This window comes from Salvelinus alpinus, chromosome 28, assembly GCF_045679555.1.
Source record: "Salvelinus alpinus chromosome 28, SLU_Salpinus.1, whole genome shotgun sequence".
In the NCBI taxonomy this organism is placed as follows: Eukaryota; Metazoa; Chordata; class Actinopteri; order Salmoniformes; family Salmonidae; genus Salvelinus; species Salvelinus alpinus.
The window spans coordinates 14397385-14424996 of NC_092113.1; the positions used below are offsets into that span (position 1 = coordinate 14397385).

At 43.5% G+C, this 27612-nt stretch overlaps 1 protein-coding gene across 2 annotated transcripts; it reads right to left on the minus strand.

Moving 5' to 3' along the window:
* Positions 1–6755: 6755 nt before the first annotated feature.
* Positions 6756–27456, minus strand: LOC139557240 (nucleolar and coiled-body phosphoprotein 1-like). Of its 2 annotated transcripts, XM_071371771.1 has the most exons (15): positions 27332–27456; positions 19587–19735; positions 17669–17711; positions 17489–17584; positions 17169–17281; positions 16961–17036; positions 14516–14703; positions 14336–14388; positions 14148–14239; positions 13281–14031; positions 11634–11742; positions 8618–8676; positions 8397–8520; positions 8139–8240; positions 6756–7825 (listed from the first exon to the last, which is right to left on the minus strand). In XM_071371771.1, exons 2-14 carry the CDS (start codon positions 19651–19653, stop codon positions 8149–8151), a joined length of 1863 nt encoding a protein of 620 aa, XP_071227872.1. In that variant the 5' UTR covers positions 19654–19735; positions 27332–27456; the 3' UTR covers positions 6756–7825; positions 8139–8148. The 2 variants fall into 2 exon arrangements, 1 of the variants encoding a protein (XP_071227872.1); XR_011671352.1 differs by lacking the exon at positions 8618–8676.
* Between the last annotated feature and the right edge of the window lie 156 nt (positions 27457–27612).

Genomic DNA, 27612 nt, shown 5'->3' on the forward strand with positions numbered 1-27612 from the left:
ACTTACAAACATCAAAGTGGTTAATGCCTACTTCTAAATTAAATGATGTGAGTTAATATATACACAATAAAACATTTAAATATCACATTTGCATAAGTATTCAGACATTTTACTCAGTACTTTGTTGAAACACCTTTGGCAGCGGTTAGAGCTTCGAGTCTTCTTGGGTATGACGCAACACATTTGGCACACCTGTATTTGGGGAGTTTCTCCCATTCTTCTCTGCAAATCCTCTCAAGCACTGTCAGGTTGGATGGGGAGCATCGCTGCACAGCTATTTTTATTTTCAGGTCTCTCTCTCTCTCAGAGAGATGTTCGACCGTGTTCAAGTCTGGGCTCTGGCTGGGCCACTCAAGGACATTCAGAGACTTGTCCCGAAGTCACTCCTGCTTTGTCTTGGCTGTGTGCTTAGGGTCGTTGTCCTGTTGGAAGGTGAACCTTCGCCCCAGTCTGAGGTCCTGAGTGCTCTGGAGCAGGATGTCATCAAGGATCTCTCTGTACTTTGCTCCATTAATCTTTCTCTCGATCCTGAATAGTCTCAAAGTCCCTGCCACTGAAAACATCCTCACAGCATGATGCTGTCACCACCACGCTTCACTGTAGGGATGTTGCCAGGTTTCCTCAAGACATGACGCTTGGCATTCAGGCCAAAGAGTTCAATCTTGGTTTCATCAGACCAGAGAATCTTGTTTCTCATGGTCTGAGAGTCCTTTATTTGCTATTTGGCAAACTCCAAGTGGAGTGTCACTTTTACTAAGGAGCGGCTTCCGTCTGGCCACTCTACCATAAAGGCCTGATTGGTGGAGGTTATTATTTATTTTATTTCACCTTTATTTATCCAGGTAGGCCAGTTGAGAACAAGTTCTCATTTACATCTGCGACCTGGCCAAGATAAAGCAAAGCAGTGCGACAAAAACAATAACACAGAGTTACACATAAACAATCGTACAGTCAATAACACAATAGAAAAATCTATGTACAGTGTGTGAAAATGTAGAAGAGTAGGGAGGTAAGGCAATAAATAGGCCATAGAGGTGAAATAATTACAATTTAGCATTAACACTGGAGTGATAGATGTGCAGATGATGATGTGCAAGTAGAGATACTGAGGTGCAAAAGAGCAAGAAGATAAATACCAATATGGGGATGAGGTAGTTGGGTGTGCTATTTACAGATTGGCTGTGTACAGGTTCAGTGATTGGTAAGCTGCTCTGACAGCTGATGCTTAAAGTTAGATAGGGAGATATAAGACTCCAGCTTCAGTGATTTTTGCAATTCGTTCCAGTCATTGGCAGCATAGAACTGGAAGGCAAGGTGGCAAAAGGAAGTGTTGGCTTTGGGGATGACCAGTGAAATATACCTGCTGGAGCCCGTGCTATGGGTGGGTGTTGCTTTGGTGACCAGTGAGCTAAGGTGGGGCTTTACCTAGCAAAGACTTATAGATTACCTGGAGCCAGTGGGTTTTCCGACGAATATGTAGCGAGGGCCAGCCAACAAGAGCATACAGGTTGCAGTGGTGGGTAGTATGTGGGGCTTTGGTGACAAAACGGATGGCACTGTGATAGACTACATCCAGTTTGTTGAGTAGAGTGTTGGAGGCTATTTTGTAAATGACATCGCCGAAGTCAAGGATCGGTTGGATAGTCAGTTTTACGAGGGTATGTTTGGCAGCATGAGTGAAGGAGGCTTTGTTGCGAAATAGGAAGCCAATTCTATATTTCATTTTGGATTGGAGATGCTTAGTGTGAGTCTGGAAGGAGAGTTTACAGTCTAACCAGACACCTAGGTATTTGTATTTGTACACATATTCTAAGTCAGAACCGTCCAGAGTAGTGATGCTAGTTGGGCGGGCAGGTGCCGGCAACAATCGGTTGAAGAGCATGCATTTAGTTTTACTGGCATTTAAAAGCCGTTGGAGGCCACGGAATGAGTGTTGTATGGCATTGAAGCTCATCTGGAGGTTAGTTAACACAGTGTCCAAAGAAGGGCCAGATATATACAGAATGGTGTCGTCTGCGTAGAGGTGGATCAGAGAATTACTAGCAGCAAGAGCGACATCATTGAAGAAAAGAGTTGGCACGAGAATTGAACCCTATGGCACCCCCATAGAGACTGCCAGAGGTGCGGACAACAGGCCCTCCGATTTGACACACTGAACTCTATCTGAGAAGTAGTTGGTGAACCAGGCGAGGCAGTCATTTGAAAAACCAATGCTATTGAGTCTGCTGATAAGAATGCGGTGATTGACAGAGTCGAAAGCCTTGGCCAGGTCGATGAAGATGGCTGCACAGTACTGTCTTTTATCGATGATTATGATATCATTTTGGACCTTGAGCGTGGCTGAGGTGCATACATGACCAGCTCTGAAACCAAATTGCATAGTGGAGAAGTTACGGTGGGATTCGAAATGGTAGGTGATCTGTTTGTTAACTTGGCTTTCAAAGATTAGAGAAAGGCAGGGCAGGATGGATATAGGTCTATAACAGTTTGGGTCTAGAGTGTCTCCCCCTTTGAAGAGGGGGATGATCACGGCAGCTTTCCAATCTTTGGGGATCTCAGACGATACAACAGAGAGGTTGAACAGGCTAGTAATTGGGGTTGCAACAATTTTGGTGGATAATTTTAGAAAGAGAGGGTCCAGATTGTCTAGCCCAGCTGATTTGTAGGGATTCAGATTTTGCAGCTCTTCCAGTACATCAGCTGTCTGTATTTGGGTGAAGGAGAAGCAAGGGGGGGGTGGGGGCTTGGGCAAGTTGCTGCAAGGGGTGCCGAGCTGTTGGCCGGGGTAGGGGTAGCCAGGTGGAAAGCATGGCCAACCGCAAAAAATGCTTATTGAAATGATTGACTATCATAGATTTATCGATGGTGACAGTGTTTCCTTGCCTCAGTGCATTGGGCAGTGGTGGTGTTCTTTTTCTCCATAGACTTTACTGTGTCCCAAAAGTTTTGGGAATTAGTGCTACAGGTTGCAAATTTCTGTTTGAAAAAACTAGCCTTTGCTTTCCTAACTGACTGTGTATATTGGTTCCTGACGGTGTAAGGCTCCGAGGCACCTGCCCAGAGGTAAGCTACACCCCTTACCCGTTCCACAGCATCCTTGGTCGCACCTGTCGATGGATTTTCTGACTGATCTTCCACTCTCACAGGGTAACACCGCGATCCTGGTCGTTGTTGATTGTTTCTCTAAGTCCTGTCGTCTCCTCCCTCTGCCCGGTCTCCCTACGGCCCTACAGACTGCGGAGGCTTTGTTTACACACGTCTTCCGGCACTACGGGGTGCCTGAGGATATAATGTCTGATCGGGGTCCCCAGTTCACGTCTAGGGTCTGGAAGGCGTTCATGGAACATCTGGGGGTCTCGATCAGCCTTACTTCAGGGTTTCACCCCGAGAGTAATGGGCAGGTGGAGAGAGTGAACCAGGTTGTGGGCAGGTTTCTGCGGTCCTATTGCCAGGACCGGCCGGGGGAGTGGGCGGCGTTCGTGCCCTGGGCCGAGATGGCACAGAACTCGCTTCGCCACTCCTCCGCTAACCTCTCTCCCTTCCAGTGCGTACTGGGGTACCAGCCGGTTCTGGCGCCTTGGCATCAGAGTCAGACCGAGGTTCCTGCGGAGGACGACTGGTTCAGGCACGCGGAGGAGACACGGTCTCCCGGTGTTCGCACCGGGAGACCGGATCTGGCTTTTGACCCGAACCCTGTCCCTCCGCCTGTCCTGCCGAAAGCTGGGTCCGCGGTTTGTGGGGCCATTTAAAGTCCTGAGGAGAGTGAACGAGGTTTGTTATAGGTTACAGCTTCCGCCCGATTACCGTATTAACCCCTCGTTCCATGTGTCTCTCCTCAGGCCGGTGGTGGCTGGCCCGCTCCAGGAGTCTGAGGTGCGGGAGGTTCCTCCGCCCCCTCTGGACATCGAGGCGGCCCCGGCGTACTCCATTCGCTCCATACTGGATTCGAGGCGTCGGGCGAGGGGCCTTCAGTATCTCGTGGAGTGGGAGGGGTACGGCCCGGAGGAGAGGTGCTGGGTTCCGGTCGAGGATGTGTTGGACAGTTCAATGCTGCAGGAGTTCCACCGTCTTCGTCCGGACCGCCCTGCGGGTCGTCCCCGAGGCGTCAAGGGGGGGGGGGGGTACTGCCACGACTTCCGCCAGAGTTGGTCCCTCTCCTTGTTTGGGCGGCGTTCAGTGGTCGACATCGCCGACCTTCTAGGCATCGCCGATCCCCTTTTCATTTTCCATTGGTTTTGTCTTGTCTTCATCACACCTGGTTCCAATTCCATCATGTTGTGTATTTACCCTCTGTTCCCCCTCATGTCCTTGTCCGTAATTGTTTTCTTGTAGTGCTTGTGCACGGTATGCTGGTGATTACTGGGTTTTGTTTGACCCATTTCATGTATTGTTCTGTTGACGGTGGTTTATGTTTATTAAACGACACCGTTGTAAATCAGTTTTCGCTCTCCTGCGCCTGACTTCTCTGCCGCCAGTACGCACCGCATTACAGGGTGGCTACTTTGAGGAATATAAAATATAAAATATATTTGGAATTATTTAACACTTCTTTGGTTACTACATGATTCCATATGTGTTAATTAATAGTTTAGATGTCTTCACTATTATTCTACAATATAGTAAATGAGTAGGTGTGTCCAAACATTTGACTAGTACTGTATATATAGACTTTATATATACTGTACATACAAAATTATTAGAAAGTATTAATGTTACTGTCTCCACTACAACAAAACAATACTTAAATACATGTAATTCTGTCCTTGAAATATTTGATTGAAATACTGTAGAATTCCATTCATTCTAATGGAGGACTGTTTCTTCTGAGGAGTGCCAAAATGTGACTAGTTTCAGGAAAATAGGCGCATGTCACACATCACTACTTCACAGGAGAGGCATTTGAACGTAAACATGTATTTTTGATCAAATTGATTTTTTGGGGGGGCAGAACTGCCTTCTGGAACATGTGAACTTGCAGGTTCCTTAATAGCAAACTTGTACGCCATCTGTAAATATGAATACATTTGTTAAATTACAAACCTAGTTGGTTTAGCCACGGAAAACGTCAGGAACCTTCCCGCTAGCCATGATTGGCTGAGATAATGGAGGGCCTGGACATGTCGAGAGATGAGTTTGGATTGGTCTGCCATGTATCCTGCTTTTGTTTAGAAGTATGTGAAGGTAATCCTTTCTAACGTGTTTTAAAAAAAACATATCACGAAGAACTGCAACGGGTTAACCGAGTTTTGAAATCAGTGGAAGCAGAGTATGATAGCTAAGGAGATGGAGAACATTCTGGCGTTTGAATTGCAAATATGCGGAGGGAGTCGAAAAGAGAATACCTTTCTCCAGATTACATCTTCAAACTAAGGGCAACCATGGCATCCGTGACAGAGGGGGAGAAGCGTTCATCCATGATGTATACGGGTAAGAGAGTCTAGCTAACTACATTTTCAGATATGATATGTTTCTAATTTAGTCAGAAAGTTGTTTTCATTGCATGTTAAAGTGTACTCTTAGCTACCTGTATGATCTGTGTAGTAATATTATATCTTAAATTATTCTCTGGTAGAATGCCCTGCTTTTATTTCATCACACTCACAACAGTAAACTATTTTCTGTAATTAACTAGCCATTAACTTGTAAATAATGACCTTCTGAGGTTATTTTCCTGTAATAATGAATAACAATTAGCTATGATATGGTCATTATTTGAACTGGCCTGCCAAACATCTTGAAGAACGATCTGGCCTTAATGGCCATGTAATCTTATAATATCCATTCAGCACAGCCAGAAGAGGACTGGTCACCACTCAGAGCCTGGTTCCTCTCTAGGTTTCTTCCTAGGTTCCTGCCTTTCTAGGGAGTTTTTTCCTAACCACAGTGCTTCTACATTTGCATTGCTTGCTGTTTGGGGTTTTGAGCTGGGTTTCTGTATAAGCCCTTTCTGACATCTGCTGATGTAAAAAGGTCTTTATTAATACATTTGATTGATTGATTGATTCTGCGTGGGTGATGAATCTCATCAGTGTTTAAGGTATTCCTTACTAATCTGACAAAGACCACAAAGACCTACAGTACCATTAACGTTTCTCTCTTCTTCCCTCTCTTTCTCTCTACAGGTTTTCCTCTTCTTTATCTCCTTTACCCCCCCCCTTCTTGTACAGACACAATTTGCACCGTCAACATTCCTGCTAGGATATGAGGGTGGTAATGCAGAGATTTGCAACAGCTCGGTAATGTCTGATCGATATTAACACAATGACTCTTTTCTTCCAGGACAGAAGCTGCCAGCGTGGGCCCTCCATATGCAAACCAGACAGGAGAATGAGGAACTTCACCAATGTGATACAGAGATAGCTATAAAATGACTCATGCAATTATGTGTGTTGTTGTCTGTATACAAATCTTACTGTGACTGTGCCAATAATACCTACACTATTTATTATATTTGACGTGATTGACGCGAGATGTTCAATTTGAACAGATATCTAAAATGTTAGAAAATTTGAAATATTTCCACCATATGAAACTATCATATATTGATTTGAAAAAGACCTAGTGATAGGTGATGGAAAAGCCAGAAAGCCCACATCTCTGTGTTCACTGTGGTGTTGACTTCCTGTGACTGGGTTGGGGTGTTGGCTTCCCGGATGATCACAGCATCATAGGAGGGATTTCCACACTGTTGGTCTGGTCATGACTACATGGTCACTTTGCATAACATCCTGGACCAAAGACATGTTTCCAGACAGTTTTATAATCCAAATAACCATGTTTTATTTTTCATCACATTGTTAAGGTATACTGCATATTCAGACTGCTTTTTTTTATTACAGATTCAATATTGATTTTATAGCTAGTACACAACAGTGTCTCTAAGAGTTTGAAGATTATTTACCTTCATTGGAAAAACAAAGGTGAACCATAGCATAAGTGTATAATATCCCAATGTCACATATTGAGAACAGATTTTTATGCGGAGTAAACATGGTAGAGCAGTGTCTCTCAGAGCTTTCTCCAACGCTGAGTGCACTAAGTTCACATAGTTGCCTACTGACAATGAACATCGTGGACTCTAATGAGATTAGTAAAAAAGCAGAGATCAACGAGAGTCCATAATGGCTTCAGAACAGTCGTGTTGTCCCCCCCTCCACACTCTTACCCCCCACATCACATCACCCCACCACATTAACACAAACTTTTTTGGCAGCTGCAAGTGGAAAGTTAAGAGTTGCAAGATATGTGCTTTCTGAAAAACAAAAAGAGGAAGAAGAACGTTTGGGGACGGGGTTGAGAACAATTTGTGACAAAAATAGCCAGGCGGAGTTGACAGTTCTGCCACGAAGTAGAAATGTATGAATATGTATGAGAGAACAAGATTAGTGTGAGAGAGAAGTAGAGATAGGTGTTACAGAGAGAGAGAGAGCGAGAGATAAAGTAGGTGCTCTAGTACAGTGTCAACTGCCCCTGTTTGGCCTTCTGAGACAACAGCAATGCTGGGAAGTCAGCGTGAAATACATTCTTTATCAGTTGGAGGATAATTGAATATTAATCACAAGGTTATTATCTAGCTAGTCATTATCAAGGTTATTCCATTGAAATGCATAACGCCCACTAGCAAGAAGCCTCTACTGAAAGGACAACAGTCAGATGGAAGAAGTTCTGTTCAAGTCTTTGACACTGTCTGTCCCTCTGCTCCAGTTCCAGCGAGGCAGACATCTTCATTGCACTGAGGGCTGGTGAGGAGGGTGGAATACAGCCGATAGAGGTCCTCCTGGGGACCACAATGCCTTGATCCTTTTTTACATCGAACGTCACATGGCTGAGGGAAGAGGAACAACAAAAAGAGGTTGAGGTCTAAGTGTAGTTCTTCTTTTACTCTCTTAATAAATGTCATTCAACCCGTGTTTCAGCAACACAGAGCTACAGGCCAAGGGCTTTATATGAAGACAATATTTTGATGCACAGTTGGTCTCACTACCCCCACCCTCTCTTTTACTCTATTCTTAGGTGAGGGACATTTCCTGTGAAAATAACACATTCTACTGACAATTATGTGTTTGCATCTCGTTGTGACATTCTGGCAACTTCTCAGACATTCAGTAAGCACAGTATAGTGCGTGTGAGCTACAGACCTGTGTGATTTTATCCTTGACCGGTCATCTGTGTCACTTCGGTGGGCTCTTGCCCAGTTACTGTACTGAGAAGGTTGATCCTCTTTTCCTTCTGATGAGGAACTAGAGGAGAACAAGAGAAAAGAAACCCACAGCTTGATACAAGACACACATTTGACTTCATGTGTGATCTTTCTATCTATTTCTCTTTCACTTTCTCTCTCGCTCTCTCTCCCTCTTTCTCTTCCCCTTCTCCCCCCTCTCTCTATCCATCCTTACCCTCTGTGTCTGTGTCCAGCCTAGTCCACTTCCTCTTGGAACTCTGGCTGCTCTCTGACCCAGACAGACTGCTCTCCACTTCCAGGTCGTCTGAGTTGCTCCCTGCAGCAGTGCCTTGGGCTGACTGTAAATGTCAAACAATGACAAGACACTAACTGTCAATAACCTCAAATCAGTTTCAGTTTACAGACTGTGGACATATAGGGAGAGTAGACACTTGCCTTGCCGTTGGAGTAAAGATTATTCTGTAATCCATAATTCAGAGCCTCAAGGAGCACCACTGTAATTACAGAGAAACATATCAAACAAAAAAATTGTTTCTCCCAGTCTTCACCCTGGTACACACCCAAACTACGTACCACGAAGGCTGCCGGCCACCAGCTGGAATGGCTGGATAAGAAAACAGGGCTCACAGTACATGCATATAAGGAACATGTCTCAAACTACAAAGATGCTCTCCACAAGACCAAGTCTACCCACTACTCAAACATAATCAGTAAAGGTCATAATAACCTGAGAGTTTTCTTCTCCACAATCAAAAAGCTACAGTACTACAGCCACAGAATGACTCCCCCCTCAATGCTTCAGCTGACCTCTGTCATCAGTAGCTGGACATCTTCCAAAACAAAATAGACACTGAAATAGATACAGCTCAAACAAAGTCCACTGAGTGAGCTCCCTCCATAGCCTCGACTCAGCAACCATTTCCTCCCTCTCCGCCTTCTCCCCTCTTGATGCTGAGTTCATCTGTGGTCTAGTCAGCAAATCCAAAGCTTCAACCTGCTCACTTGATCCTATGCCCACTTCCCTAGTCAAGACATGTCTTCCTGCAATCTCTCCCCTCACGGTTGTTAATGTGTCCTTCTGTTTTGACACTGTTCCTCCTGATCTCAAACTGGCTGCTGTCCCACCCATTGTGAAAAAACAAGGACTTGACCCAGCTAACCTCAACAACTACAAGCTAATATCCAACATTCCCTTCATGGCCAATGTACCTTCCCAACTCCATTAGCACATGGCTTCCAATAACCTCTTTGAGCCTCTTCAATCAGGGTTTAGGGCCAATCACAGCATGGAAACGGCTCTGGTTCAAGTGGTAAACGATCTCTACTACTAGTAGATTACTCTGGCTGACTCTAGCAATCTAAACCTCCTCATCCTACTGAACTTATCGGCTGCCTTTGACACAGTTTTCCATTCCATCCTCCTTGAAAGAATGGAGAGGCCTCGGGTAATTATCGGAACAGCTCTAGCCTAGTTCAGGTCCTACCTGTTGGACAGGCAGCAGTTAGTGACCCTGGGACACTTCAAATCCGCCCATTATGCTGTCCGCCAGGGAGTCCCCCAAGGCTCAGACCTAGGGCCTCTCCTTTTCATCATGTACATCCTACCCCTCGGCCAAATCATCCATCAATACGGTCTGCAATCCCACTGTTACGCTGATGACATGCAAATCTATGTTCACTCCAAACCCACCTCTGACCTCCCCCATCATCACTCAAGAAATAAAATCATGGATGAGTTCAAACTTCCTGAAGCTCAACAGCGATAAGACAGATGCCATGTTGGTGGACCCCAGATTTCTCCTGAAGAAGGTGGAGGAGTTCGAGCTTAACATCGACATCTGCTCTATCCGTCCTGCCTCCTAGGTGAAGAATCTGGGGATCATTCTCGATTCTTCACCCTCCTTTGATGCCCACATTAAAAACTCACAAAATCTGCCTTCCACCATCTCAAGAACATTGCCAGACTCCTTCCCTCCCTTGGAAACTCAATTGCTGAAACCATTATACAGGTGTAGGATGTTAATTTGATCACCCTGTTGTAGGATAACTTTTAGTGTATTTGAGGTTTTAAAAAGCTTTTGCATTATGTAATTTCCACTCCGAAATGTCAGGGTTGATTTTCCCTTACAAAAAATTTAACAACCCCTACAGAAAGAGCCATTAATTATAATCCACATAATAATTCACACTTCCTGTTGCTGCAGGATTATTGCCCTGCTGTAGCAAACTGGCTCGAATTAAGATCCTACATCTGTACATGCCTATTTTACCTCACACCTGGACTGTTGCAATGCTCTCCTGTATGGACTCCATACCATCTCCCTCAAAAAACTTCAGTACATCCAGAACTCAGCCGAGAGATTCCTCACCTGCACCCAGGGGCAGACTGGGCAGACGTGGCAATTGCCTCAGGCCTTACATCATTAAATAATTTCTCCTTTTGAGCCCCCCTCCCCCACCCCCCCATGCGCCGCTCGAGGTCCTCATATCAATATTCATATAATCTCATAATAGTAGAAACAAGTATCATTAATCACCTACGGACTGGTTCATAATAATGGACTATTCCACCCTGACTGGTTCATAATAATGGACTATTCCACCCTGACTGGTTCATAATAATGGACTATTCCACCCTGACTGGTTCATAATAATGGACTATTCCACCCTGACTGGTTCATAATAATGGACTATTCCACCCTGACTGGTGCATAGTAATGTACTGTTCCACCCTGACTGGTTCATAATAATGGACTATTCCACCCTGACTAGTTCATAATAATGGGCTATTCCACCCACGGACTGGTTCATAATAATGGACTATTCCACCCTGACTGGTGCATAGTAATGTACTGTTCCACCCTGACTGGTTCATAATAATGGACTATTCCACCCTGACTGGTGCATAGTAATGTACTGTTCCACCCTGACTGGTTCATAATAATGGACTATTCCACCCTGACTAGTTCATAATAATGGGCTATTCCACCCACGGACTGGTTCATAATAATGGACTTTTCCAACCTGAGTTCCCACACGTTGTTTCACATGATATGATTGCAAACGTGACTTTCCTTGAAATTAAGTTGCGGCAATGAGGTGGTTCCAGAATGAGGCAGAGAAAAGAAAAATAAAGTAATAAGATTTCATTTCAACAGTGTTAATAGTGTTTTTTAGAAATTCAAGGGTTTGACAATTCAAGGAGTTGGTCTGATGGTGCAGTCTGATGTCATCGGCCTCCCCCTTGATTGCGGCAACAATACAGAAGCAAGTGAGGACAAAATAGGAACTTTTTTGGGAGCCATGCTACTTTTTGTAATAGACATGTTTATATTTAATATTTTATTATTTCCTTGTGTATCTTGAAAGGTCCAAATAAAATTTATTATTATTTTTATATGTACTTGTACTTCTACACATACACATTCAGCCTTGTCGCAGTGTTCTGTACCTGGACGCATTGAGATGGTCAGAACAGGGCCTTTCCTGTCCTCAGAGTCCCTTCCTGTTCTTTTATCTGCTTTCCCGTCAGCTTCCTCCATCTCTGATTGCCCTCCCTCCTGTGGATGGGGTTAGACATATCACATTACTAAATCACACACGTGTGTGTCAGTGGGGGGTCCTCAGAGGAGGAAGGGGAGGACCATCCTCCTCAGTGAATTTCAAAAAAATGTAAATGGAAAAATATTGAAAAAGTCATCCTTTTTAGATAAAACTATACTAACTATACTATACTAACTATTCACACATCACCAAATAATTTATTAAAACACACTGTTTTAAAATGAAGGTCGACAGTAGCATCAACAGCACTCTGTTGGGTAGCACCATGGTGTAGCCGGAGGACAGCTAGCTTCCATCCTCCTTTTGGTGCATTGACTTCAATACAAAACCTAGAAGGCTCATGCTTCTCATCCCCTTCCATAGACTTCCATAGTAATTATTACAACTTCTGGAAGACATCCTCCAACCTATCAGAGCTCATGCAGCATGAACTGACATGTTGTCCACCCAATCAAAGGATCAGAGAATTAGTCTAGTACTGAAAGCATAAGCTACAGCTAGCTAGCACTGCAGTGCATAAAATGTGGTGCGTAATTGACTCAGTTTCACTTACTTAGCTAGCAAATGCAGCTGGCTAGTTTAGTTACTGTAACACCCGGCTCAAACAGAGGGATGCTATGTTAGCTAGCTGGCTATGACTTTCCAACACTGGAACTCTTCCAAGTCAAATTAAGCTTTTGGTTTAATAATTTATTTCCACCGGGGTTAGCCGGTGTAACTGCTTACTGCCTATATACACTGTAACGTTACTGCATGATTGTAGCGGGTTTACTAACACATTAGTTCTATTTGCTATGTTGACTAGGACGTTACTTTAGCTAATATGGGGACAACGATGTAGGCTGTGTGTAGCGGTTATGACATGATTTGGCTTGGAAAGTTTTTTGGGTCTGGTGACATACATCTGATGTGTTGTTCATTGAAGTCCACAAACAAAGGGAAAAGGTGAGAGGAGGAGAGCGCATAGAGGCGAGAAGGAATACAATGTGGCTGCTATGAAAGTGAACTGTGTTTATGTGTGATCAGGGATGTATTCATTCCGCCGATTCTGTTGAAAAACGTTTCTTAAACGGAAGCAAACGAAACGGGGATAAAAATACCTGCATTTGTCCAATAAAAACTTGCATTTGTCCAATAAAAATGTGCGTTTGCAACTGTTGGACTAATGATTACACCCTAAATAAGCTAGATGTAGGCAAGAGTGTGCAAGGCGGTATTGAATGAGTCACTGTCTGTCCATGTGTCACTGTCTGTCATCTCAAATTTTTCTCTCGACATGTGTGCACCTACGTTGTAAACTTTCATTCATAGGCTAGGTTGTAGCAACCTCATGATGGGTATAGGGTGAATTCAAGTATCATGTAGTAGCCTAAACCTATCAATGTTACATTGAAATGGGTGAATGGAGTGTGAATGACAGTCATCCAACATGCTGTAATAGATAGGAATAATGCCATGGTCATGAAAAAAACCACTGGTGTGTGTTGCTTGTCTATTTCACACGTTCATTGACAGGAATGCTTCCGTAAAGTACCTTGAGGTTGTGATCACTGGGGCTTTGCCTCTGTTGGCTGGAGAGAGGTGTAGAAGAGGAGGATGAGGGAGGAGCAGGTGGAAAAGAAGAGGAAGAGGGAGGACTGTCCTGAATCTGTGGGGAGGAGTCTGTCCTCGTGGCCCTGTTAGATGTCTCTCCCTCTATGTACACATCCTGCAGTGTGGGGCTGGGCTTGCTGTCCTGTGGTGACTTACTGCTTTTGAACCTCCCAGGACCAGACAGGTCCAGAGGAGAGTCAGCCCCTTTCAGTCCCTCCCCAAACACCCTTTCTGGCTGCACCACCACATCCCGACATGGGTTCTGCACCCCCCGTCTGTCCTGGTCCTGGACCCGTGTGGCTGAGCTCTTCCCAGGCTTGGGCCAGGCCTGCCCAGTGCTCTGCCCCATGCTCTGGGTGTTGCTGCTGCTCTGCTGGTGGAAGGTCTGGAAGTTGGGGTTAGGGTTGGGGTGGACCACCAGGCCATCGCCAACAGAGGTGGGCAGGGTGCCCCAATCAGAGTGCTCGGGCAGGGGCCAGGGGACAGAGAGATGGGCACTCTTGATAGGAAACGGACGGTAGGGGACCGGGGCATGGACCAGGTCACATTTTTGCTTCTCATCTCCAAGTAGAGAGGAGGAGGATAAAGAGGAGGAAGAAGGGAGAGGGTTGTTCTTCAGGACAAACAGGTGGGGGGGAATGTAGGGAGCGACAGGGTAGCGCTGCTGGCCAATTGTTTCCACACTATGGACTCTAAGAGAAGGGAAGGATGGGGGAAGAGGAGAAAGAGAGGGAAGAGAGGAAAAGGTTATAAGGTAAACGTGCTTCTCTTTTCTCTATCTTTTGCTGTTATTGCCTCACTTGCTCACCTCTTCTCCCCAGTGTTGCCTCTGGCTGTACTTTGCTCTGGCCTCAATGCTTGTGGGATGGGAGTGGACATGGATAGAGGCTTATGGGATTTCTGTGTGCGTTAAGAAGGGAGATGGTGGCTGAGAGGGGACATTTTGACTTTCAGCTCAGCTAATGATTTGTTTTTAAGACAAACAAAATCACTTACATAGGATTGTTTTCCATTCCATCCCTTCACATGTCTATGTTCAAGTAGTGTCTCTATTTTGTCAAAAAGCCCAAAGAAGAAAATAAATCCTGATGATTATACTGGTGATAATGATGAGTTATCATTAATTGACTCTAAATACTTTAAGTTCATGATGAGAAGTGTATTCTTTCCTCTCACCGTCAGCTCCAAAGGAACGTCTGTGGCCCATCTCAGTATTGACTATGGACAGCCCCGCAGTGGCGCCCTCTGGTGGCTGGCTGAGAGACCTGATGGCTGTGGTGTGTGGCACAGCAGAAGGTGAAATGTCAGCAGACGGCCTGACCTCCGGGGTTGCATCCTGGGAGGAGGAATGTCCACTCTGACCTCTGAAATGACAAGAATGTTATGCTCCAACTAACAAGACAAAATCACATGTATTCACACAAAGTTACACACAACAATAGGCTCAGTTGTAATAAAACATTGGCTGTGTATACAAAACGATAAGATAATCTTCCTAATATTGATTTGCACCTCCACCCCCCTTTTGCCCTAAGAACAGCCTCAATTCTTCGAGGCATGGACTCTACAAGGTGTCGAAAGCTTTCCACAGAGATGCTGGCCTATGTTGACTCCAATGCTTCCCACAGTTGTGTCAAGTTGGCTGGATGTCCTTTGGGTGTTGGCCCATTCTTGATACAAACGGGAAACTGTTGAGCGTGAAAAACTCCCAAGTATTGCAGCTCTTGACACAAACCGGTGCGCCTGGCACCTACTACCATACCCCGTTCAAAGGCACTTAAATCTTTTATCTTGCCCATTCACCCTCTGAATGGCACACATACAGTGTGTTCAGAAAGTATTCACAACCCTTAAACTTTTCCACATGTTGTTGTGTTAGAGCATGATTTTAAAATAAATGGATTCAATTGAGATTTTGTGTCACTTGTCTTCACACGATACTCCATAATGTCAAAGTGGAATTATGTTTTTAGAATTTTTTACAAATTAATTTAAAACGAAATGCTGAAATGTCTTGAGTTAATAAGTATTCAACCCCTTTGTTATGGCAAGCCTAAATAAGTTCAGGAGTAAACATGTGCTTAACAAGTCACATAATAAGTTGCATGGACTCACTCTGTGTGCAATAATAGTGTTTAACATGATTTTTTTGTGACTACTTGTGTACCACACACATAATTATCTGTAAGGTCCCTCAGTCAAGCAGTGAAATTCAAACACAGATTTAACCACAAAGACCAGTGAGGTTTTGCAATGCCTTGCAAAGAAGGGCACCTATTGGTAGATGGGTAAAACATTTAAAAGCAGACACTGAATATCCCTTTGAGCATAGTGAAGTTATTAATTACACTTTGGATGGTGTATCAATACATCCAGTCACTACAGAGATACAGGGGTCCTTCCTAACTCAGTTGCCGGAGAGGAAGGAAACCGCTCAGGGATTTCACCATGAGGCCAATGGTGACTTTAAAACAATTACATCGTTTAAATACTGTGATAGGAGAAAACTGAAGATGGATCAAAAACACTGTAGTTACTCCACAATACTAATCTAAATGACAGAGTGAAAAGAAGGAAGCCTGTACAGAATACAAATATTCCAAAACATGCATCCCATTTGCAATAAGGCACTAAAGAAATAATGCAAAAAAAAATGCTAATAAATGTACTTTATGTACTCAACACAAAGCATTATGTTTGGTGCAAATCCAACAACACAAATCACTGAGTACCACTCTTCATATTTTCAAGCATGGTGGTGGCTGCATCATGTTATGCGTATGCTTGTCATCGACAAGGACTAGGCAGTTTTTTAGGACAAAAAGAACTGGAATGGAGCTAAGCACAGGCAAAATCCTAGATGAAAACCTGTTTCAGTCTGCTTTCCAATAGACACTGGGAGAAAAATTCACATTTCAGCAGGACAATAACCTAAAACGCAAGACCAAATCTAAACTGGAATTGCTTACCAAGACAAAATGGAATGTTCCTGAGTGGCTTAGTTAAGGTTTTGACTTAAATCAGCTTGAAAATCTATGGCAAGACTTGAAAATGGCTGTCTGGCAATGATCAACCACCAAGTAGACAGAGCTTGAAGAACTTAAAAAATAATAATGCAAATATTTTACAATCCAGGTGTGCAAAACTCTTAGAGACGTACCCAGAAAGACTCACAGCTGTAATTGCTGCCAAAGGGGATTCTAACTAGTACGGGTGTGAATACTTATGTAAATGACACATTTCTGTATTTCGTTTTCAATACATTCTCCAAAATGTCTAAAAACATGTTATCACTTTGTTATTATGGGGTATTGTGTGTAGATGGATGAGAATTTTTGTTGTTGTTGTTGATTTCAGGCTGTAACACAACAAAATGTGGAACAAGTAAACGGGTATGAATACTTTCTGAAGGCACTGTACACAATCCATGTCTCAACTGTCTCAAGGCTTACAAATCCTTCTTTAACCTGTCTCCTCCCCTTCATCTACACTGATTGAAGTGGATTTATCAAGTGACATCAATAAAGGATCATAGCTTTCACCTTGATTCACCTGGTCAGTCTATGTCATGGAAAGAGAAGGTGTTCATAATATTTTGGACACTCAGTGCATATAACTCACTCTTGTGCTCCTCTCAGATGACTGATTTCTTCTTGCAGTCTCTGGTTCTCCTTTTTCATTTTGTTCATCTTTCCCACTACAAAATAACCCACAGTCCATGGCTAATGTTTAAGTACTATACTGTAGCTATAAAATAAGCATTATTGTTGGATCTTTACACAATGCTTGAGATGCATGTGAAGGAGGGGTTGATGTGTTAGCTAGCTACCCAGGATGGAAATATGATGGAGGCTCTGGATCTGGGAGGTCTCATACTCCTGCTGCCTGCGCTTGGCCACGTCCTGAGTGACAGTACACCTGTCACAGAGCCCTGCCCTCAACCTGCAGCACAGAGGTCACCAGGGGGTCAAACATTGACACACATTCAGCTACAAATTGTGTTAAGATAGCACACACACACCCTATTTTTATATTTCTCGTGGTTTCAAGTTAAGAATTTCACTGTACATGTGCATGTGAAAAATAAAACGTTAAGCTAAAAATACTAATATAGAATACCAAAACACAGAGACATACAGAGGGACCCACCTATTTTCCAGCTGTTTGATGTTTTCTGTAAGTAACCGCTGGTGCTCTTTCAGCTGTTGGTTCTTGTTAAACAGCTCTTCCATTTGCTTTGTTTCACTACTCAGAGTAACACACCAAGAACTGCCATCACTACAACTCCCATATATCAACATATCACCTTTAATAAAGTGCTTTACTCACCAGCTGTTTCTATTGTTCAGCTCCTGAAATTTCTCTAGCCATCCTAGAGCGAGAGAGAGCGAGAGAGAGAGAGAGAGAGAGAGAGAGAGAGAGAGAGAGAGAGAGAGAGAGAGAGAGAGAGAGAGAGAGAGAGAGAGAGAGAGAGAGAGAGAGAGAGAGAGAGAGAGAGAGAGAGAGAGAGAGAGAGAGAGAGAGAGAGAGAGAGAGAGAGCGCGAGAGCGCGAGAGAGAGAGAGAGAGAGAGAGAGAGAGAAATATGTCAAATAGCTGTTTTCACATGTTGAGCTTCAATTTTACTTGTGAAACCACATTTTTAACATGTATTCAATTTAGTGTTCACATGTTTACACCACCTTTTCACGTGAGGAGAATTACATGTCTTTCACCTCACATGTGGAATTGCACGTTCACATGCAAAAAACAATCACATATAAAAATCTAATTTGCAGTTTCATATGTGAAAAATGTTCAAGTGAACTTGCAATTCCAGACATCAAAGTGAAAATCAAATTGAAAGTTTCACATGTAAAAAAAACTCCACCTATATTCAGAATTTTTGAAAATTATGTAAATGTAAACAAACACTGTATAGCCTAAAAACATTGTTAAACAATCATTTTGATATCATGGATGGTCAGTCCGTTAATTGTAGTCTATGGATTTGAGTTGTTGCGTTTGTAGAGCGATGGGTAACGATGCTTCGTGGGTGACTGTTGTTGATATGTGCAGAGGGTCCTGGTTCGCGCCGGGGTATGGGCGAGGGGACGGACGTAAAGTTATACTGTTTTTCAGCCCCATTGCTTTTTACCGAAACTGTGGCGGGGAGAGCACTTTGTTAATGTTTCAATTAAGGATTGACACTTTAAACACCTTTAATATAGTCATAGTGTTATTATATTGTGCAATCCTCAAGTGAGTGAGTTACTTTTGTGCCATTAATATCCAGTGTTGGGGAGTCGTAGATCAACTAGTACTTTAACAAAATTCTGCAGTAGCTTGGTAGTATTTTTGGTAGTTAATTAAAAACAATTGCCATGTAGTGGTGTAGCTATCTACTGGAACTTTACACTACTTTTCTTTGCTAAAATAAACTAAAACGTGGGTGAAGACGGCATCAGACCTGCCTAATTCTCACTTGAAACATAGTTGTGTTCAATAGGCTAAATAACACATCCTGTTAACATCTGACTCCAGAGTCATCTATTCTTGCAATGTGTAGTGTGTGACATTTCATATTTAGATATGATCATTTTTCACTAAGTAGTTTGGATGTAACTTTAGTGTAGTTTAACCTTTTCCAGTGTGAAATAATAGAATGGTAATCCATATTTTCAGAGTGGCTTCCCCAACACTGTAAATAGCAAACAAAACTTCTGATGTCGAGATCAACATTCTTAGTATTGCAAACAAAAATAATGATATTGAAAGCAAAACATAAACCCAAAAGTATTGATTTCTTTCCAGTTGTAAGTTTTGGCTCATTCATTCTAGCAACATAGAAACATACCACCACCCTTCATCCCATTGCTGATTTGCCTAAGCAGGTTCGGTCCTGGATGGGAGACCAGATATTGCTGGAAGTGGTGACAAATAAATGTGTGTTTGTTTGTTTTTCAGGTGAAAAATGTACATGTGAAACTTCACGTGTCAAAGAAACACATCTGACTTGTGAAAATTTCACAGTAAAAAATGAAAAAAATCTAATCACGGGGAAATCTTCGCGTGATTTCCCGAGAACCACATGGCTATACTTGCATAGTTAAGTGCTACACATTACAGACACTCAGCTTCCAGTATTACAAAGACATTATTTGCTGTTACAAAGACATAATAAAGTTGTTAGTCCATTCACTCTTTTGTTTTGACTCACGTCTCAGAGTATCAGTGACACTGATACTGCTGGAGGATAGCTCACTCACCTTTGACTTCTCTCTCATGGGCCTCCCTCAGTTTGTGGAGGAGCTTGTTGAAACCCTCCAGTGCCATGGTAACACTAGGCTGTCACAGCTGACCTGGACACAGAGCCCCTCTTTCGCTCAGCTGTCATCCACTACAGCAATGTCATCAACTGGGGAAGATATTCCAACCAAAATAGTTAACTGTACATTCAGATCTACAGAAGAGCGTGCTAGGGTGCATTCTGCACAGCAGCCCTTAAGGCCGTGCCCTGCACAAACATGAGGGTAAACTTGTACAGAGATATGGGAAACTATAACGTTTTCCGAGAACTGCGCCCAAGGCCTCAATTTGTGTGTGTTTATGTGTGTGTGTGTGTGTGTGTTTATGTGTGTGTGTGAGTGTGTGTGTGAGAGAGAGAGAGAGAGAGAGAGAGAGAGAGAGAGAGAGAGAGAGAGAGAGAGAGAGAGAGAGAGAGAGAGAGAGAGAGAGAGAGAGAGAGAGAGAGAGAGAGAGAGAGAGAGAGAGAGAGAGAGAGAGAAGCACTTGATAGCTGTATACTTCCCTCTCCTATGTTCTAGAATCTAGACTAGAGGTCGATATATAAATCATAGAATATGAAACATTCTTGGTGAAATCTCAATATTGCTGTAAGGTGACAATGCAATCCTGTCATGTGATATCCTCACAATTGGGCCATGAAGCATAACATGTCTGAGGGAAGCAGTATTCCAAGGACATTCATAGGGCATGTGAAGTTGTTGTTGAGATATTGAAGTGGGCACAACTCTAAAGTCACACACATTATTATAATATAAAATATTTGTAATGACTACTGCCTACTTCCCTTTTTCTTTTTCTTTGTACTTATTTTCACCCATATGACGAAGAATCTCAGTACAAAAATGAGATGTTTGAGGGTGTGTCAACACATTCGAAAACACTATTTTGAATTTCGATCAGAGCCGTTCTCTCGGCATGTTGGGATACGTTGACTAACTGTCCCAAACGTTGCAGCGAAGCAAGAGAAGACCTGCCTGTCTTCCACTGCTGGCTGGCTTTCATGGCTTCTTTACTGCACGTCACAAGCTCTCAGTTCAACTGTAACATACACACTTATACAACACTGTATCTACAAGAACATTACAAACACAGTATATTACACACAACTATATTAGGATTTTGACTAAAACCGCTTATTTGATCTAAGTAAAGGTAAATTTGCTCTTATTGATAATTCAGGAAGTTCACAGAACAATAGGCCTGATTTACCCATACAAAAGTACATGTATCTAATGAAATGCCCTGTAAATATCTGTTTGTTTGCTGTAAATGGATACTGACTAGCTGTATTACTGTGTAACTGTGCACTGCATAATGGTGTTTACACAACAAAGTAGGAATTGCAGAGCTCTAGACACTTAGAGAAGAGAATGTTGGGGTACAGTATAAGGATACCGCGAGGTGGTTCAAGAGTCTGTGACACACATAAAGAAATGCAGTCTCAAAGTGTGAATGAAGCCTGAAAAATCAAAGATTTAGCATGCATTTACTGAAATGAGACACAATGGCATTCACACATAGACACACATACATGCATGCAAACAGCAGGTGGCGGTAACAAGGCTACATTTTCTATATCAATAGAAATATAGACTCAGCTATATGGTACCTACTAGTGATGTACGGGTTGACTCATAACCCCCAGTCCCCGCAGCTATATGGTACCTACTAGTGATGTACGGGTTGACTCATAACCCCCAGTCCCCGCAGCTATATGGTACCTACTAGTGATGTACGGGTTGACTCATAACCCCCAGTCCCCGCAGCTATATGGTACCTACTAGTGATGTACGGGTTGACTCATAACCCCCAGTCCCCGCAGCTATATGGTACCTACTAGTGGTGTACGGGTTGACTCATAACCCCCAGTCCCCGCAGCTATATGGTACCTACTAGTGATGTACGGGTTGACTCATAACCCCCAGTCCCCGCAGCTATATGGTACCTACTAGTGATGTACGGGTTGACTCATAACCCCCAGTCCCCGCAGCTATATGGTACCTACTAGTGGTGTACGGGTTGACTCATAACCCCCAGTCCCCGCAGCTATATGGTACCTACTAGTGATGTACGGGTTGACTCATAACCCCCAGTCCCCGCAGCTATATGGTACCTACTAGTGATGTACGGGTTGACTCATAACCCCCAGTCCCCGCAGCTATATGGTACCTACTAGTGATGTACGGGTTGACTCATAACCCCCAGTCCCCGCAGCTATATGGTACCTACTAGTGATGTACGGGTTGACTCATAACCCCCAGTCCCCGCAGCTATATGGTACCTACTAGTGATGTACGGGTTGACTCATAACCCCCAGTCCCCGCAGCTATATGGTACCTACTAGTGGTGTACGGGTTGACTCATAACCCCCAGTCCCCGCAGCTATATGGTACCTACTAGTGATGTACGGGTTGACTCATAACCCCCAGTCCCCGCAGCTATATGGTACCTACTAGTGATGTACGGGTTGACTCATAACCCCCAGTCCCCGCAGCTATATGGTACCTACTAGTGATGTACGGGTTGACTCATAACCCCCAGTCCCCGCAGCTATATGGTACCTACTAGTGATGTACGGGTTGACTCATAACCCCCAGTCCCCGCAGCTATATCCGCGTGGCGGACCGGTTTAAGGTCATTAAATAGTGTGTGGCTGAAGGGCGGGTGGGCTGGTTGATTTAAAAAGAAACAATACTTTAAAAAAAACATGAACGTATAATTCTTGTGCATTTTATATAGGCTACATTGAGGTTTTTTCTCTCATTATTTTAGGCTATCTGGTATTAGTGCATAAGCCAAAACTTTAGGGCTTGACTGTAGGCAAGCCACATAGCCCACACAGCCAATCGCCAAATAATGCTTTTGGGAAAGGGCAGAAAAAGCTAACGTCAAACCACAGAGCAAAAAGGACATTGTCGAAGTTTAATTCAATAAGAGAAAGCTGCGAAAGGAGTGTTGAAAATAAAGAGAAGGGAGAGAAGGGAAGTATTGTTAGGAAAATATCTGTTGAAGTGGTAAAAGAGGATGATCGTTGTGCCAGCTATGTTATGTAAGATGATTGTGATGATTATGTGACGATTACGTGATGATTGTGAAGCGCTATACAAGACGGGACTTCAAATAGGCCTATGGCATATCAAGGGAACTGTAGCCAACTGTTTTGATGGGTAGTCGTGGCCAAAGGTTTTGAGAATGACACAAATATACATTTTCACAAAGTCTGCTGCCTCAGTTTGTATTATGGCAATTTGCATATACTCCAGAATGTTATGAAGAGTGATCAGATGAATTGCAATTAATTGCAAAGTCCCTCTTTGCCATGCAAATGAACTGAACCCCCAAAAAACATTTCCACTGCATTTCAGCCCTACCACAAAAGGACCAGCTGACATCATGTCAGTGACTCTCTTGTTAACACAGGTGTGAGTGTTGACGAGGACAGGGCTGGAGATCACTCTGTCATGCTGATTAAGATCGAATAACAGACTGGAAGCTTCAAAAGGAGGGTGGTGCTTGGAATCATTGTTCTTCCTCTGTCAACCATGGTTACCTGCAAGGAAACACGTGCCATCATCATTGTTTTGCACAAAAAGGGCTTCACAGGCAAGGATATTGCTGCCAGTAAGATTGCACCTAAATCAACCATTTATCAGATCATCAAGAACTTCAAGGAGAGCGGTTCAATTGTTGTGAAGAAGGCTTCAGGGCGTCCAAGAAAGTCCAGCAAGCGCCAGGACCGTCTCCTAAAGTTGATTCAGCTGCGGAATCGGGGCACCACCAGTATAGAGCTTGCTCAGTAATGGCAGCAGGCAGGTGTGAGTGCATCTGCACGCACAGTGAGGCGAAGACTTTTGGAGGATGGCCTGGTGTCAAGAAGGGCAGCAAAGAAGCCACTTCTCTCCAGGAAAAACATCAGGGACAGACTGATATTCTGCAAAAGGTACAGGGATTGGACTGCTGAGGACTGGGGTAAAGTCATTTTCTCTGATGAATCCCCTTTCCGATTGTTTGGGGCATCCGGAAAAAAGCTTGTCCGGAGAAGACAAGGTGAGCGCTACCATCAGTCCTGTGTCATGCCAACAGTAAAGCATCCTGAGACCATTCATGTGTGGGGTTGCTTCTCAGCCAAGGGAGTGGGCTCACTCACAATTTTGCCTAAGAACACAGCCATGAATAAAGAATGGTACCAACACATCCTCCGAGAGCAACTTCTCCCAACCATCCAGGAACAGTTTGGTGACGAACAATGCCTTTTCCAGCATGATGGAGCACCTTGCCATAAGGCAAAAGTGATAACTAAGTGCCTCGGGGAACAAAACATCGATATTTTGGGTCCATGGCCAGGAAACTCCCCAGACCTTAATCCCATTGAGAACTTGTGATCAATCCTCAAGAGGCGGGTGGACAAACAAAATCCCACAAATTCTGACAAACTCCAAGCGTTGATTGTGCAAGAATGGGCTGCCATCAGTCAGGATGTGGCCCAGAAGTTAATTGACAGCATGCCAGGGCGGATTGCAGAGGTCTTGAAAAAGAAGGGTCAACACTGCAAATATTGACTCTTTGCATCAACTTCATGTAATTGTCAATAAAAGCCTTTGACTCTTATGAAATGCTTGTAATTATACTTCAGTATTCCATAGTAACATCTGACAAAAATATCTAAAGACACTGAGGCAGCAGACTTTGTGAAAATTAATATTTGTGTCATTCTCAAAACTTTTGGCCATGACTGTAGGTCTATAATAAAAGTATTTCAACCACATAGGCTTAAAATATGCATCCAAGCCGAATCTTATCAGATTTTCACAGGTTTATCTTCCCTTACAACTGGTCAAACTGGTGTCATTTGTCATTTTGACAGAAAATCTTTCCAGTTTTTTTGTTGCACTATTCTATTTTCTCCCCAGCCCCTAAACGTCTTTGCTCCGCGAAAGATGACAGAGAAACCTTACAGATGCATTCATTCTGTCGATCTATTACATTATTCTGTTGACCAGGGCGATCTATTACATTATTCTGTTGACCAGGGCGATCTATTACATTATTCTGTTGACCAGGGCGATCTATTACATTATTCTGTTGACCAGGGCGATCTATTACATTATTCTGTTGACCAGGGAATTATAAGCAGAAACATATCTAAATCAGGCAACAAAAAAGATCCTGCAACCCCTGTCAAACAGCGCCTTTTCTATTTTTGAGGGTTAGTGGTCGGGCGTGGGCCTCAGATTTTCACTTTATCACATAAAGTCGGGCGGTTGCCAATGGGTTATTAGCAATTGTGGGTAGGTGAACAAACAGCTGACCCGCGCACCTGTAGTACCTTCCACTAAAGGCGCATTTCAGGAATTTAAAAACAAGAAAACGGTAACCCCCCCATTTGTATTGGTAACAGCTGGGGATGGGGACAGAGAAATGTAATCACTCTTATATTGGTCAACAGACTATGGATGCAAGGACTGATCATCCATAACATAAAAATTATAGTTAACCAAGTTTTAACCAGTCCAAAAATGTATGAACCGATCCCGGATTGCCCCTTTAATCGTGCAATCCTGTACAACACAGTGTTGGGAAACAGACATAGTCACAACAATAGGTTATGTTCACAAAATGTTATTATTTGTGCTCTGAGAAAGTGCACAGGCTACTGTGAGGTGGCAGGTAGCCTAGCAGTTCCGTTGGGCCAGTAAGTGAAAGGTCGATGTGCCCTTGAGCAAGGCAATTAACCCTAATTTGCTCCAGGGGCGCCATTCTACTATGGCTGACCCTGTAAAACAACACCTTTCACTGCACACATCCGGTGTATGTTGCCTTCATGCTCTGCCTTCATGCTCTGCCTTCATGCTCTGCCTTCATGCTCTGCCTTCATGCTCTGCCTTCATGCTCTGCCTACTCTGTCCCAATCAACACATGGATCACTAGCTCACTGTCAATCCACAAACCATTATTCCATCATCTGACAAAATCAATGTGAACCCGGCCCACTTCCCTACACTGTGTTTTGTTCATTTAAAAACATATTATGTGGCCTCCCGAGTGGCGTAGCGGTCTAAGGCTCCGCATCACAGTATTGCGGTGTCACCACAGTCTGGGGTTTGATCCCAGGCTGTATCATTACCGGCCGTGACCGGGAGTCCCATAGAGCGCTGCACAATTGGCCCAGCGTCGGGAGGGTTTGGCCTGGGGGGCTTTACTTGGCTCACTGCGCTCTAGCGACTCCTTGTGGCGAGCCGGGTGCCTGCAGGCTGCCTTCGGTCGTCAGTTGAACAGTGTTTCCTCCGACACATTGGTGCAGCTGGCTTCTGGGTTAAGTGAGCGGGTGTTAAGATACGAAGTTTGGTGGGTCATGTTTCGGAGGACGCATGACTCGATCTTCGCCTCTCCCGAGCACGTTGGGGAGTTGCATCGTTGAGACAAGATCGTAATACCAAAAAAGGGGTACAAATTGAACACAAAAAAACCTTGTGTTTTCATACAAGATGCAATTAGAGATAAGTGTATTTTCACCATGAATAAACACTACTAGCCATTTGTCCTGTAAATAATGCAATTTAATATGGAGAACATCTTCCTCTCCGTCATCTTATAGATAATCCCTCATTCACCCATCCTTTCTCTAAATATTATATTTTTCTATTTCTAATGAGAATTCAATGAGGGTACATAAGGAAACAGTTCTTTCCTGCACAGTAAAATTGCAAGAGTTAATTTAACTCCTATGGAGTCCATTGTAACACTATTTTGGGGTTTATATGGTCCCACCCCTCTTTTGTGTCTGTTCATATTTTTGGAGTACAAAATTACACTAAAAGGAGTAAGTATCCACCTATCAGAGAGTTGATTAAATGTAACTCTAAATGCCATTTACTCTTTTCAGTATAGTTTTGAATGAACTCCCTTGCCAATTATACTTGTATGTGTTTTTTAAAATTAACAATCAACTATAGCAGAGTACACTTCACTTTTAGTTTACTTCCTTTGAGTTATAAGGGTGTAAAGCCTTATTTGAATATTTCTTAATGTGTCACATTATGGTGGTTTGCAATGTGATATCCAATCTCTGTTGGAAGCCAACTTCCAAGAAGATAGCCAGCACTTCTACATCACTCACAACTTGCATTTAGAATACCTGTCAGTGTAGGGAAGAACTTACAATACATGAAGACTACCTACATCATGTAAACTGGAACAACTATCGCACTTGCTAACGGTTGCTATGAATCCACCTACTTATAGATTGGATTAGTTTAGAAACATTTCAGTAGCATAAAATGAGTGTACTGTACATGCGAAAACACAGATATTGAAACAAAACATTTTAAACTCAACCTGCAAAAGAGAATGATGGGAAATATGACAATGATGCCCCTCCCACATCTGTGGATAACCCCGTAGATTTAACTCCCTGTCTCTGGTTACTCTTAATGTAGTTAAAAGTACTCCGTCCCCATGAACTACAGTCATCAACACTAACTTCAGGGAGCGTATCATTCTCTTGAGGGTTCAGATAACTCCCAGTAGAGTCAATTTAACCCTCATTTATTTAACACTGGGATTTCAACCATTCTTGATTTACTGTTTGTATGCTAATGAATGGACTCTCCTGCTCAGCCTTACTTCTGCCACCTGCCCACCTGCCAACCCGCCCAAACCTTACATGCCCCTGCTCCCCACATACACTTAAAGCAGGCTCACTCACCTCTTCCCAGTACCATCAACAACCCGATTGTCGCTTCTGCTCCAATCAGAATCAGAATCCCTCTCGTCCTTAGCCCTGGAGAGTTGGTTGATCAGTGCCAGAGAAGGATAGAGCAACAGAGAGAGAAAGCAAGAGACGAAAAGGAGGCATGGAGAGCGCTCCCCCCTCCCCCCAATCTCCACCCTGGGAACAGGTTGGAGCGGTCCTCCTCCAGAGTACACAAACACAGACGCTCGGGCCAGTTCTTCCTGGATATTCCGGTTCTGCAGAAATCCCAAGAA